The sequence below is a fragment of the Canis lupus genome, chromosome 19 (genome assembly GCF_003254725.2).
Source record: "Canis lupus dingo isolate Sandy chromosome 19, ASM325472v2, whole genome shotgun sequence".
Classification (NCBI taxonomy): Eukaryota; Metazoa; Chordata; class Mammalia; order Carnivora; family Canidae; genus Canis; species Canis lupus.
Window position 1 is genome coordinate 35,990,794 of NC_064261.1, and position 16,120 is coordinate 36,006,913.

General features: G+C 34.2%; 1 protein-coding gene across 1 annotated transcript in view; it reads right to left on the reverse strand.

The window, feature by feature from the left end:
* The window catches only part of ACTR3 (actin related protein 3), a 57,952-nt gene that overhangs the window by 18,834 nt on the left and 22,998 nt on the right, over positions 1-16,120 (reverse strand). Inside the window, exons 3-6 of the mRNA XM_025429970.3 lie at positions 12,594-12,718; positions 7,821-7,931; positions 4,359-4,454; positions 2,580-2,687 (exon numbers count right to left, since the gene is read on the reverse strand). Of these exons, the coding sequence (XP_025285755.1) occupies positions 2,580-2,687; positions 4,359-4,454; positions 7,821-7,931; positions 12,594-12,718 (440 nt within the window). The remainder of the gene's footprint in view (positions 1-2,579; positions 2,688-4,358; positions 4,455-7,820; positions 7,932-12,593; positions 12,719-16,120) is intronic.

Below are 16,120 nucleotides of genomic sequence, written 5' to 3' on the forward strand. Positions count from 1 at the left end.
TATATATCCTCTCACCTTAAATTTAAAAACAGGACAAAGTAAATGAAATAGTTTTCAGACTCTAAACAGGCAGACAGACTAGGGCAAAGTTCCCAATGAGAAGGGAAAACAAATAAGATGAGTGCTATAAACATCCCATCTCATTTGCCTAGGAAGAGTTCCCAGACAGTGATAACAGGAGAGTGAGCCCAAGAAGAGTCAAATAGTTTCATTAAGTTGAGGGTACAGAATTTAGATTTCAGGGAAGTCAAAATGGCTGAAAGAGCTGCAGTTGACACAGAGCTCTGAGATGTACAAAGTAACACCTTAGCTGACTAGTAATCATACATTCATGTTAGGAAACCATCAAGGCCAGAGGAAGAACCTCTGGAAAGGTAGGAACAAAAATAATCCCCAAGCTTACACACAGCTGGGAATAGTTTACGTTCTCATTTAGCCAGAGTTTAAAGACCTCAAACACATGGCACTGAGTAAAATCCCCAGAAGAGTATTTCCTCAAGAGTGGATACAAAGTAGAACCAAACAGAAGATTGTTCTGGATTTGTTCAATAACAGTTAAAAGGAGCCCCTGAAAGGATCAAATGGACTCCTAATAACTATGTCCCGGGGGGGGCGGGGGGGACCCTCAGAAAAGATTTTTAAAAGTCCCCACATCTAGGACATAACAATGTGAACATATAGTACCCAATGAAAAATTATAAGCAAGCAAAGAAACTAGAAAATAACCCTTGACTGGGGGGAAAAATCAAGAGAAAGAAACAGAAATATCAAAGATAATAGCATTAGTAGACAAGGACATTAAAACAACTACTATATGTTCCACATGATGAAGATCAATGGAAATGTGAGCCAGAGAGAAAGGAAGACATAAAAAAGACCCAAAGAAAACTTCTCTAGAGAAAAATAAAATATCTGAAATAAAAAATACCGTAAATGTCATTATAGAATAAAGAAAAAAGTGAACTTGAAGACAAAGAACTATTCAAAATGATACAGAAAAAGAAAAGATCAGGAAAAAAATGAACAGAGCATTAGTAAAACTGTAAGACAACTTCATGCAGCTTAAGAGACATGTAACTGGAGTACCTAAGGATAAGGAGGAAAAGAAGGGAAAAAAATGTTTAGAAATAATACAGGAAAAACTTTTCAGGTATGATAAAAACTACAAAGCTATAAATTCAAGAAGCTCAACAAATCCAAGAAGAAATGGAAGGGGGAAGGAAAGAACACATTTAGGTACATCACAATCTTGAAAACAGCTAGACAAGAAATAGCACAAAGAAACAAGCATAGCACTGGCAACAGACTTATTTTCAGAAACAATGTAGGCCAAAAGACAGTAGAAGTCCATCTTTAAAATACTAACAGGAAAAAACTATCAACATATAAAATTCTACACCAAGTAAAAATACCTTTCAAAAATGAACGTAAAATACCTTTTCAAAGAATGAAAATAAGATCCAAGAGTTCACAATCAGTAGACCAGTACACTAATATATGCTAAAGGCCAGGGGCACCTGGGTGGCTCAGGATTTCAGCTCAGGTCATGGTCTCAGGGTTGCAGGACTGGTCCCATACGGATGGCTCCAGGCTCAGTGGGAGTCTGCTTGGCCATCTCTCTCCCTCCCCCTCAACCCCCACATGCTCTCTAAAATTAATTAATTAATTAATTAATTAATTGAATCCACCACTCCCCCCCCCTTTTTTAAGGCAGTGCTCAAGGCCATCATTCTGGCAGAAAGAAAATGATGCTAGATGGAAATCTGGACCTTCCAAAGGAAATAAGCACTGGAAATGTTAAGTGTATATATACAAAAAAATTTATCTTTTTCAAAATCTCTTTAAATGATGATGATTTGGTCTCAGTTGACAAGTCCTACCTCTCCCAAAATTCTTATGTTGAAGTGCTATCCCCCAATACTTCACAATGTGATTGTATTTGGAGACAGAAACTTTAAAGAGGTAAGTTAAAATGAGATGATTAGAGTGGGTCCTAATCTGATATGACTTATGTTCTTAAAAGAAAAGATTGGGACACAGACACACAAGACGACTATGTGCAGACAAATGGAAAAAATTAGACCATCTAGATAATCAACCCTGCCAACACCTTCATCTCAGATTTTATTGCCTCCATCTGTGAAAAAATTAATTTTCTATTGTTTGAGCCACTCAGTCTGCAGTATTTTGTTATACCAGCCCTAAGAGAACTAAAACCACTTAAAATGAAACAAATTAATAACATACTATAAAGTTTATAACATGTAGAAGTAAAATAGTGACAACTACAGTGCAGAAGTACGTTGTACAATTCCTATTCATAAAATAGAACATTATTTGTGATTAGATAAGTTAGAGATGTTTATTATATAGACCCTAAAGCAACCACCAAAAAATAAGCAAATGACAGTAACAAAGAAGTAGAACATAGCTAATAAGTCTACTAAAGTAGAATTGTAAAAAAATACTCCATTAATTTAAAAGAAAGTAGAGAAGGAAAAGAAAACAAAACATAGGAATATCCAATTCACCGATTTGTTATATGTTAGGATTGTGTGGTAATTTTAAAATATCCTTACCACAGGAATGACATGAGTGACACCATCTCCACTGTCTATTACTGTACCGGTCAATGTCCGTTCTCCTACTTGTCTTGAGGTCCAAGATGCAGCTAAGGCAAGAACAGCCTTAGACAAAAAGAAATATGACAGGCAAGAAAATAAAAACAAGCACAAAAAGTTAATAGAAAAAAATTTCAATGGAGTATTTAAATTTTAACACCAACAGGGTTAGGGGCACTGATCCCTCCAACACAAGCAATTAAAAATCCAAGTATAACTTCTAACTCCCCAAAACTGTAGTGTACTGTTGACCAGAAGCCATACCAATAAACAAATGACACAGATTTTTTTTTAGGTTGCATCATATACTGTATTCTTACAATAAAATAAGTTAGAGAAAAAAAAATGTTAAGAAAATGGTAAGGAAGATAAACACTTACAGTACTGTATTTATTTTCAAAACTCCACATATAAGAGGACCTAAGCAGTTCAAACCTGTGTTGTTCAAGGGTCAACTACAGTAATCTTTGGCAAGAGAATACACAATTATTTTACATTATGCAATAAAATTATTCACATCGTTTTAAGACAAACTTACAAGCTTGTATTTACTTTTAGGGGCATATTTGTATATTTTCCATGTTTTTACGAGGGCAAGAATGGGGAAGACTAATATGAAGTATGACAATACTAAGAATGCCAGGACTCTATGCTAATATGGGCTAGGCTGTATACAAACCACAAAATAAAGTGTAAGTAAGGTAAAGAAATACAAACACCCAATCACCAGTTACTCTATAGACAGATAGCTATAAACAAGTATCTCTATCATGAGATTAGTTCCAAATTTTCTCAATGCGACATGCATTCAGGAATATATAACAAGTTATTTAACCACCAAAAAAGCCATTATACACTTCTAAATATTACTATTTAGTTGGGAAACGAAGTTGGTGAAATTATATTTTTCTATGAAAAATATTGGCATGGGCAATAAAGTATAATTCTTTTAAATTTACAACTTAACACAGCTAGCCCATTTTTTAAAAACTGAATTTCATACAATCCAAGCATCAAACAAGATACATAGCCAATAATTAAAAACAGAGCTAAACTGGCTTTATTTTACCTACTTGCAATATAATAGCTGAAAGGGACCTAGAAAGTTATCTAGGCCATCCTCCTTTTTTTAACACAGAATCACACACCATAATCATTGTTACCTAAGAGAACTATACAATAGTTTACAAACATATTAAGCATTTGTGAGATGCTAGGCATCACATTCCCTACAGGTTGAAAAAATAAGAGCTGAGTTGTGATCCTGGGAAGTGGCAGAGAAGCCAGTCCATGAAGATACATTTACAAAGTAAATGTTCGAAAAACAGTACAGGGAATTATGATATACAGAATACAGAGAGGCACAAAGGAGAAGGTGGTCAAATATACCTAGTAGTAAGTCAATCAAAACAAACTATGAAATAAGGACACAACGAATGTTTCAAGGATAAATGAATATGTATATAAAATTCTTGACCTAGAAGAAACACTCGATAAATCTTACTTTCCTATTTCTGTCCCATGAGAAGCCTTGAATTATCTAAAGATCATTAATTTACTTCCTTCAACATTTCTCTTTTGCTGACTAACTCTATTTCTTATGATTTCTAAATTATTGATTCAGGAGAGAGCTATGATATGCCACAAGGTTATAAAAAATATATGTATTTTTAAGAGTGAATTAAACCAGATAAAAATTCAAGAGTCAAGCTTATCTTGACTTATGAACTTGCTTACCTGCACAGCAATGTACAAGCCTGGAACATTGAAGGACTCAAACATTATTTCAGCAGTATATTCCCTGTTTTCTGGAGTATTCAGTGGAGGTTCAGTCTATTAAATTGAATATAGACAAGACCAGATTATTTTGACAATTTTATAGGCAATTTTTAAATAAGATAATTTATGTCAAATATTTTATTTAAAAATCTTAAACTTAGAGGTACAAAAATAGACATATAGACCAAAGAGAAACTATATAAAGAATTCAAACAGATGTATTGCATATATGGAAACAATATAGTTATTCACACAAAAAAAGAAATGGAATCCCTATGTTACCCCATTAAACACTGATAAAAGGAATAAAAGACTTGGTCAAATCATCTTATAAAAGGGTAATGACAGATCCCCAGGGAGAAATACCAATGGTGTTTGCTAGTGGCAGAGTTCTCATCTATGAAAGGTTTTTTAGCAGGATGTACCTAGTCTGTTTACAACTAAAGTAAATAAGCTAAGATTCTACAAATTTATGCCATGGCTTTTTGGAAAATGTTATTTAAGTTATATAACTGTTAAGAGTATTAACATGGAGATATTTACACAGTTCTCTTCAGTTCACATACATCATTTAGAAACCTGCAGATTAAGTCTGGGCCAGAATACATTCTAATGAGGCAAGAGAACACTGAGCTGAAACAGTACTTACAATCCCACACTTCATGTTTCACCTATGCCTCATGATTAGTTAAACCATTTAAATTATTAAACCATGAAACAGGGCAAGACTTCTGATTCTTATGAATCAGATTTGACAATCTTTTTTGTTATCTCAAATATTTAAACTGAAAGGCAAACCTTTTAAACTTTAGAAAATATAAAAGAATAATGTTTTTGACCTTGAGGTAAGAATGATTCCTTAAATTTTAAGGGCACAAATTACAGAAAGAAACATGGATAACACTTGAATATATTGCCAATTAAAACATTTTTTGTTAATTTAAAAAATACTATAAAGTTTTAAAGACAATGGTCAACTTAGAGTAGACTCTGTATGTACGTAAAACCTTTTTAAAAAAAAAAGATTTTATTTATTCACTCATGAGAGACACAGAGAGAGAGGGGGAGAAGGAAAAGCAGGCTACACGCAGGGAGCCTGATGTGGGACTCAATCCTGGGACCGTGGGATCATGCCCTAAGCCAAAAGCAGATGCTCAACCGCTGAGCCACCTAGGCATCTCCATAAAACCTTTTAATAGCTAAACTACCTGATGTGTTTAAACTTATTTGAAAGAGTTTTGGAACTATGTTCAAAGCTTTGGAGATAACTTAGTGATAGGTACATATAAGATAAAAGCAAACTGAAAAAGCCAAGCCAGTTAAATTATAAACTCCAAGAAAAACAGAAGCTCTATATAAAATAAAATATAATCAGAAACCCTCCCAATAAAGAAAAAGAAACCCTCCCAATGAAAATATACAAAAAGCTAATAAGCACATGAAAAAGTGCTCAACATCATTAGTCATCAGGAAAATGCAAATTAAAACCAAAATGAAAAATCTTACACACCCACCAGAATGGCTAAAATTAAAAAGACTGACACACCAATGTTGGATAGAACATAGAGCAACCAGATTGCTAACACATTGTTGGTGGGTGTGCAAAAAGGTACAACCCCTTGGAAAAAGTTCTGAATGTTACCTATAAAACCAACCACACACCTATCCTATAATAGAGTAATTTGATATCCAGGTACTTATACAAGACAAATCAAAGTATGTCCACAAAAAGATTTAAGAATGTTTGTAGTAACCAAAATATTCTTAATAGTCAAAAACTGGAAACAGTCCAGGTAATCACCAACAAGAAAATGGATAGTGAGGCATATTCATACCATAGAATTTGACCCAGCAAATTACTGGTATATGAAACAATGTGGATGAGTCTCAAAGATTACGCTGAATGAAGTCTTACCAAAGAGCACATCTTGTATAATTTCATTTATATAAATTTCAAATATAAGCAAAACCAATCTACGCTGGAAAAAATCAGAACAGTGGTTGCCTCTAGCACATAGGAGCAGGAATTAATCAGGAAAGGACATCAGAAAACTTTCTAGGCTGATAGTAATGTTCTCTATCTTTTTTTTTTTTTTTAGATATTTTTGTTTATTTTTTTAATTTATTTTTTATTGGTGTTACTGTTCTCTATCTTGACAAGAGTTTTGTTTACACAAATGTATGCATCTGTTAAAATCAGGAGATGGCAAACAACATCATGCATCCTGTAAGACAAATCCATCTCATCACTTGTTTTTGTAGATACAATTTTATTGGAACACACTGAAGTACTGTCTAAGGCAGCTTTTCCTGTTACAATAGCAGAGCTCAATAGCTGCAACAGAGACCATATGGCATTCAAAGCCAAAAATATTTGCTATCTGGTCCTTCAGAGAAAGTTTGCCAATGCCTGCTCAATACTCATAGAATGCTAGCGTTAAGATTTGTACATTTTATAGCATGTGAATTTGTGAACTTTATATACATAAAAGAACTATAAATAATGAACTCTAGTTGGTGATATGCATGCTAGTGTACTTAGGGGTGAAATTACCCCATCTGCAACTCATTCTGAAGTAATTAAAAATATAAAATGGAGTGATGGATGGATAACCTGCTAGACGTCATAAAGTAATTATAATAAAATTAATATTTGCATCTAGGTTATGTATATGTGGGTATCTACCATAAAGTTCTTTCAACTTTATGTTTATGGTCTATAAACAATATTCACGAATTACAGTAAAATAAAATCAATGGAATATTGATTCCATGTCTATTCTATAGGGAGGGGGGAAGATAGGGATTCTATGTTGAGAAGGAGGATAAAAGGAACAAAATATCCTCACCTTTCCTACTAGAAAGCATTAGTGTCTAATATTTAAATAAATAAGAAATAGAAAACATGTTTAAATTTATGAGATAATGATCATAAAAAGCTCTTTAAAAATTTAAAGTGTTTGTCTCTAGAGACTATGAATCAAAGGCTGGGAAAGGTGAGAAAGCAGAGTGCTATTTTTTTGTTTTAAATCTTACAGCATTGGATTTTTGTAAACTATATATTGTATTTCTGTTGCCAAGAATTACCAATAAAATAAATAATCAGATGAGTTATTTAAAAAAGCAAAGAGCCATATTCCCAAATATTTTTTGAACCTTACTGTTCCTATCATAAAGATTACATATTAATTATGAAAAGAACTTTCTAAGTGCCTAAACCTTGGTGCTTCAATGTACCGTAACTATTGGAACCCAGAAGTGGATGATCTTAAAGACAATACAGCATTATAATGAAGTCTTTTAGACACAGAACAATTTAATAAACAACAAAGTATGCCCTAGTGAGTATAAATGTGATGAAAACATTCTCATTATGTTTTTTTCAAAAACGTCCTTGGTGAAATTATAATTTGTACTTACCAAAAGAAAATAATGATCTTCTGGTTCTGCCCTTAAATATTTAAAGATCACTTGTTCCATAAACCTTTCCATCAAGTCCCAATCTTCAACTATACCATGGCGAATTGGCCACTATCAAAACAAAACACAAATGAGATCTTAATATCAAAAGTAAATAAAACTACCAAAAAAGGAGAATATTAAACCAGGACAGCATTTTTCATGTGTGATTTAATGATGTAGATTATCCTTAGGAGACACATACTTTACTATTTAGAGATCAATTAAATTATTCCAACAACATTTTCAGATGATTCAATTAAAATACATAATGTAAATGTTAAGAGAATCATCAGAGCAATCCTGTGATAGACAATCAAGAAGGATGAAGATTATCATATATGCAATTGCATTTAACAAAGAGCTTAATCTGTATTAAAATAATCTGACTAAATAAAACGTTACTGGCGGGGGGGATTGAAGATTTTATTTATTTGATAAGAGAGGGACAGAGAGCACAGGGGTGAGCAGGGGGAGAGGGAGAGGGAGAAAAGAATCTCAAGCCAACTGAACCCAACCTCAGGACCCTGAAATCATGAGCTGATCAAAAATCAAAAGCAGATGCTTAACCCACTGAGCCATCCTGGTGCCCCAAGAAGTATGGTTTTAAAAGAAAGAGGAAAACAATAGCTAAGAGACTGAGGAAAAGATTAGGAATAAAGATTGAAAGAAGCTTTATTGTTCTGGTTTGTTTGCAGCATTTAAGTCTTCCAAAGACTTAAAAATGTGTTTAAAAGAACAGATTCACTGCAGAAAAACTCTGGCCTCTTAGCTTACTGACTTCATCATCTTTAAAGATGTCTTTTTCATTCTGGCCGCAGTTTATATCTTAGTATCACTATCACATCTCTAAATTCCTGAAATCCAAATATACCCCTCTTGGATCACAACCTCCTCTTCTAGCATATTCTAGCAGCCCACAATACTCTTGATCATAATTAAACTTGCAGTTCACTGGTTCTTGTAAAATTATTCCCTAGCCATCAAACCTGAAAACACAGACACACACACATGCACACGTACACAGTTTAGATTTTATGCTCCATCACTTCATCTATACATATTTCCTTTTCTCATTCCACCTATCAAAACCCAACCTAGCATGACCCTACGTTAAATTTGCCTATATCCAGAATGTGATTACACTGAAGTCACATACATTACATAACGAGGTGGATAAAACTAAATTGCTATTCTCAAGTGAACCTAACTTTGCCTGACAACCGTTTCCCTTACTCTGTTCATCTTCACTCTTTACAATGATAATTTTAAATGTTCTCCCTATTACTTGTATTTTACCTCCTAACCCGACAACCTGGGCAGCAGAGATTATGTCACCTGTATTTCACAGAGAAAGCAGAGGCCAAAAGTCAGGAATCTAACATCCCTTCACCAAATCTATAAAACTGATTCCATACTTAATGGTTTCACTTTTTTAAAATGTAAGAGACCCTCCATATATCAATTAAATCTTTTATGCTCTGGATCCCATCCCTCTAGCTTTCTTAGGACCTGGATTGGACTCCATCTTTTTCTTGTTACTTAAATCTAATGGCTCTTTCACATTAGCATTTAAACATCTCTTCCATCTTAACTGCACAACTTGTCTATTCAACAATCTTTGCTTCCCAATCACAGCCAAAAGCTTCACTGAATATTACTGTCATTTTTTCCTAGCCTAACATTTCCAACCTACCTCTACCCAGCCTCAATGGTTCTCACTCTTCTAAAATTATTATTAAGGTCACAAATGACATCCTTGTAACTAAAGACAGTAAATAATATATGGGCGCTAGCTTATTTGATAGCTTAGCACCATTCTACAGTTTACATTCCTTCTTGTTTAGCCCAGTCTCTCTAACCCCAGCTTCTCAGTCTCCTTTCTAGGTTTTTCCCTTCTATCCAATTCTATCCAAACCTAAATGGTATGTTGAACAGGCTCCATCCTGGGCCTCTTTCCAAATACATTTCCCTAAATAATCTCATCCTTTCTAGAGGTTAATTGACACCTTCCAAATATTTGTCTCCAGCTGTCTTGTTTCTGAGCTCCAAAGCCAAATATTGCCTAGCAATGTAAAAGACAACTCTCAGGTATCTCAAACATAACACATTCCAAACTAAACTTATCATAACTTTTCTCCCTAAACCACCCCAGTCAAAAGTGTTTCTTCTCAAATGTTCTCAATCCCAACAAATAAGAGGCAAGATGACTATCAAGGAGCTGGAAACTGTCCTCAAGTACTATTTACCACCAATATCTTGTTAGCCATTCCCTGTTACTCTTTAAATATCCATTTTTTCATTCGTGGCAAAAAGTAAGATTTAAAAAAAAAATTTTAAGCCATAACTCATATACATCTAATCAGTCTTCTAGATTTAATACCATTCTACAGCAAAGAAGTAAATATAGAAAGTAGAGGATCACGTTAAAGGACAAAAGAATGCAATCATCAGAATCCAGAAAATGGGACAATTAACAAGACAAATAATAATTTTTTCCATAAGTAACAGAAAAAAGAAACACACACACAGGGTAAAGAACCTTTAGAGAGACCTAAGTAAGCAACTTGTCAATCAAATCCAAGGAGTACACTTCAATGAAATCTTGATTCAAACAAATTAACCAATATAAGAAATAATCAGAGAAATGTATTGACTGAATTGCAGATATTAAGAAAGCACACACCGTATTTAAGTGTTGTATTTATATTTTTAAGTCTTTAGCTTTTTTTTTTAAGATTTTATTTATTATTTGACAGTGAGAGAGAGCACAAGCAGAGAGGGAATGGCAGAGGGAGAGGGAGAGACAAACTCCTCGCTGAGCTAAAGCCAGATGTGGGGCTCAATCCCAGGACCTTGGGATCATGACCTAAGCCAAAGGCAGACATTCAACCAGCTGAATGTTCAGACACCCAGATGCCCCTAAAGCTCTTTATCTTTAAGAGATAAAATATTTGTAGATGAAATATATGTTGGATTCACCTTAAAATATTCAGGGAAAGGGGGGCAGTTACAGATAAAAAACAAAGGTTCGCCACAGGTTGATAACTGCCAAAGCTATACAGTTGCTATATTACACTCCTTTCTGTACTTTTATATATACGAAGTTGTCCATGATAAAAGTTAAGTGTGTGTGTGTGAGATATACAAACACCTAATTTCTGTTTCTAAGTATCCTCACTGCCATCACTATTATCCAAGTCACTAATATTCTTTGCCTCAGCTATAATATGGTCTCCCTGGAATCATACTGTGTTCCCAAAAAATAAAAACAGCTAACACATATTGCTCATTCATTAGGAACAAAGCACCATTAACAACTGCTTTATATGCATTACTTTATTCAAACCTCCCAACAATCCTGAAATACTAGAAATATCTCCATTTTACAGATAAAGTAAATGAATGAAACTCAGAAAGGTCAAGTTGCTGAATAATATCACAAAGCTAGAAGGTAACACAGTCAGCTTTCCAGCCCAAGTACAGAGACTCTGACTTTGATATTTGTGCTTTTAGTCACTAACATTATTCCTCTAGTGAAAACCATTAATGTTGCCCATAGAGCAGAGTTCAAATCCTTTCACATGGCCTAACAGTACTTCCAACCACCTTGTCCTGCCCTACATACCCAACCTCCTCACTTCTTTCCACCTCATTCTCTACACTTCAAGCACGTCAGTTGTTTATTTCCAGTTTCCCTTACACTTTGAAGGCTTCTTGAATATTAGAGTCTCTGCCTAAAACAACCTTGCCTACAGAATTCATTCAGCTAACTCCTGTCTTATTCAAGCCTCAGCTTAAAAGATATTCCTCAAAGACTCACCTGAATTCACAAACTAAGTTAGCCACTCCTGATATATATTCCCAGAACATCCTACATTTTCCTTTCCCTAATCCCATAATTCCTGTAATTATTTCTTCGATGTTTTCCTTTCCACCTCATTATACTAGCCTTGAAGTCAGTGAAGCCATTTTTCTTATTTGCCACTGTATTCTCAGCACTTAGTGATGTTGTTCTACACACAGTAGTTGTTCATTAATTAATAAATTATGAGAAGGGAATAAAAGAGGTACAAAGGAGAAAACGTACAAATCAGGCAAACTCAATATCTAAAAATAAGATGATGAAGGTCACAATGGGGTTTGCCTTTTAGAGTAGCTAGGGGTGCTAATGCTGGGAGTAGGCATAAAGAGAACTTCAGGGTTACAAGATATGCTCTAGATGCCGAGCTTTTATGATTAAGATCACAAACATTTTTAAACTACAAAATGGAAGACTTATGTACTTTTACTATATAGCAATTATACCTCAATAAAAAGGGAAAGAGAGGAAAGGGTCAGGAACAAGAAAAGGGAAAAAAAAGAGAGGAAGAGAGGCATTTCCAGGTGACATAAGCTTCAAAAGAGAGAAACTGTATAAGCCTGAATAGAAATGGGAGAGACATGTCTCTAGATGTGGCAATGTGGAGATCAAAGAAAGCGACTCACATTGATGGCTCTGAGATCTAATGACTAAGGAAAAGTAAATAATGCTCGTTTGAATGGGTGAAAATTTTTCTCTAGAGGAAAAAAACAGAGTTAAAGCAAGGTTGGGAGAAACCATGGAGGGAAAAAATTTCTATTGTGAAGAGATTAAGGGTATTAGGCCTGTAACTGAGAAAAATTCCAGATGGCACAACCATTGAACAAGCTGATTTTTAAAAGAAAATATTTATACAAATCATAAAAACATACCTTTGTTGCATACGTAGGTTTTTCTATTGCTTCATCACCAATAAAGAAGTCTAGGTCATCAACACCTTTCATCACCCGCCTTTGAGCTTGATCACCCACTTTTGCGGACTCCTTAATAGCAATACCTTGAAAGTAAGTTATTTATACATATCAAAGTTTGCTTTTTTTAAATGAGATAAAAATTTTAACTTAGATTTCTTCCATTGAAAAGTACTATTAAAACATGATCTAACATACTTAAATTGTTAAAGTAAATCACAGAAGTAATTTACGAAATTGATGACAAAACTTGCTTTAACACAATGAAATCTCAACTTCCATTCAGAGACAAAGGCTTCAAGTGTAAAAAGCCAAAAAAAGAAATACTGCTGTGGGAATGTTTCAATTATATTTTTTAAAACTATGTAAGATCTATTTTGATTTGAGTAAAATTACAATCCACCAAGTCAATATATGCTTGATGGACAATCAGAAAGAAAAAACTGAAAACACTAACAAATGAAAATAGGAAAACTGGAAGAAGAATTTTTTTTTTTAAAAGCTTTCTTCCTATTTGCACTATTATGGACTGGCAATTTAAAAATAACACTGGCATACGGTTCTGTTAAACTTTAATCACACATACAAAGGCAAATTTCAAATCATTTAGATAAAACCCACAATAATCCCCTTAATTAATTTTAGAAACCCAACACAGTTTTTTTTTTAATTGATTATTTATTCATTCATTCATTCATTCATTCATGAGAGAGACACACAGAGGGAGAAGCATGCTCCCTGCAGGGAGCCCAATGTGAGTCTCAATCCCAGGACCCTGAGCCCAATGTGAGTCTCAATCCCAGGACTCTGGGATCACGTCTTAAACCAAGGCAGACACTCAATCACTGAGCCACCCAGGCAACCCGAACCAGCACAGTTCTCAACCTAAAACTTGCTATATATTTTTTAAGTTATAAATTTCTGAATGTGTTGAGTTAAGCAGTCATTCATTCAAAATAATTACCTGCATGCACTTAAGTTGATCTAGCATTCAACTGTTACACTTTCACTTAATTATATCCTAAATAAGATGGTTAGAAAATACTGAAGGAATGACATTCTAAATCCAATCTACTCCTTCAAAATGTTAGAAAGCTTTTCTGGTAATTTATTTGTAATGTACATATACACCCAGATGGCTCACTATACCTTTCCTGAAAAATAAAGATGTATGCAAATAACCTTGAACCACATAAACAAGCTTTTCAAATCAAGTATCTGTGCTTATCAGTGGCAATCAACTGTATCTGCTGATTCTAAGCACCGGACTTGCAGCATTAAGATTGGTTGAAAAACTCCAAAATCAAAACTCTTCTTTCAGTAGACAAATGTATTTTTTAACACGATGCAACTTCTCCTAAGACAATGATAACTAAAATTGCATATTTTGGCAAAGAGATGAAAATAGAGACTAGATACAAGGGTGATGTGCTCCTAAGCTTCAAAAGATCAAGATTTTATGGGTCTCCAACAAAGACAACACAGCCACTTAAGAACATAAAACATCAGTAATCTCATGAAATACATGTTTAATCACAACATAACACTTTATAATAGATTATAAATCATGAAAGAACAAAAGCAGCATTTTATGGGTTGAATTTTCTCCCCCAAAGGTATGATGGAAGTCCTAACCCCAGTACCTCAGAATGTGACCTTATCTGGAAATAGGGTCTTTGAATTAAAATGAGATTATTAGGGTGGGCCCTCATCCATGATGACTGTTGTCCTTATAAAAAAACGAAATCTTGACTCAGCCACATAGAGAAGCCAATGTAAAGACAGAGAAAAGATAGCCACGTGACTGGGACGATGCATACACAAGTACAGTAACACCAAGCATTGTCGGCAAGCATCAGAAGCTAGGAGAGGAAGGAGGGTTTTTCCTCTAGAGCTGTGAGCAAGATCATGGCTCTGCTGACACCTGATTTTGAACTTCTAGCCACCAGAACTTTAAGTTTCTAATGTTTTAAGACACCTAGTTTTTGGCTTTTATTATGATGGCCTTAGGAAACTAACATATACATTAGGGTCTAACACTAAACTCAAATGTAACCAAAGTCAACTATAGGTCCACAAGAGTACTTCCATATTAGTCAGCAAAAAAGCCAGTATTTGTCACCAAATTCTTAAAATAAACATCAATATATTCATACATAAATGTGGGAGAAAAGTAAAACAAAACAAAACAGCAAACCTGTCCTTCAGAATGGAAAACAAAACATGCATAAATAAAACATAAGGAAAGGACAAAAGTACCATCAAACTAAGACCACTATCATCACGTGAATGAGCTATTTCATCAGTATCACCTAAAATCTATTCTATGAATTAGATTTAGGTAGTAGCTTAAATTCTTTTTTCCTCTTCTTTTTAAATTGAAGTATAATGGACATAAAATGTTATATTAGTTTCATATATATAATGTACTCATTCGACAATTCTACACATTATTCAACATTCACCATGGTAAGTGTAGTCACCTGATCTGTCACTGTACAATGCTTTCACAGGATTACTGACTATATTCCCTATGCTGTACTTTTCATCTCCATGACTTACTTATTTTATAACTGAAAGTTTGTACCACGTGGTAGTAGCCTAAGTTCTACATCAATTCATAATTAAGTATACCAAAAGCGTATCAGAAGTATAAAGTCCAACAGGCTACTAGAGAGTTAAATTTTTTAAAAAATACATACACATATGTGTATATGTGTGTGTATATAAACAAAAGTTCCCCTTTTAAATACAATTTTGACCGTGTATTTCTATTTCATGTTTAATTTTGTTCTTGCTGTATTGATACAAAATCACTGGCCTACTTATGTCCAACGAGTGTCCATTTGAGACTAAAGATCTGCAGTTTTGGACAAGCTTAATAATTTCTAACTGGTTCTCAACTTCACTGACTTGAAACCTAAGCTGTTCTCACTACTTTGCATGTTTATTTTTCCACTTTCTTATTTTCATTAAGAAGAATACAATACACAAAAATACTCAGTTGCATAACTACTGTGTAAAAATGGTGACACTAAGAATTAGCATCACTGAGCAATGGCTCCAAAAGTTTTTCATCCACTATGTTCAAGTCTTCACACAGCAGTAGGACAAGCAGATCAGAAGTTTTGCCATATAACATACAAAAGGTAAACCACTTGAAAGTTGAAAGTACAGAAGTATGTCCATCAAGAACCAGACGCATAATCCATGCTAACAAATGAGAACACTAACAAACCAAGTGTGAGAATATTTTTTAAAAACTACTAACTACTGAAAGTCAATGGTCAGCCTAAAGGGTAGTCAACCACAATAGGACAAAACAAAAACAGTGAAAGTCTAAGTTACAAGACATTAAAAAACAGCTGAAGTCAACCTCTCCAAAATGAGATGGCATCCTTATTTTGAAACATGGACTCTCATCAGGGTTGTCAATAAGCTCAGGCCTGGCAAATGGTAATCATGTCCACACATTAAAGAATAGTCTT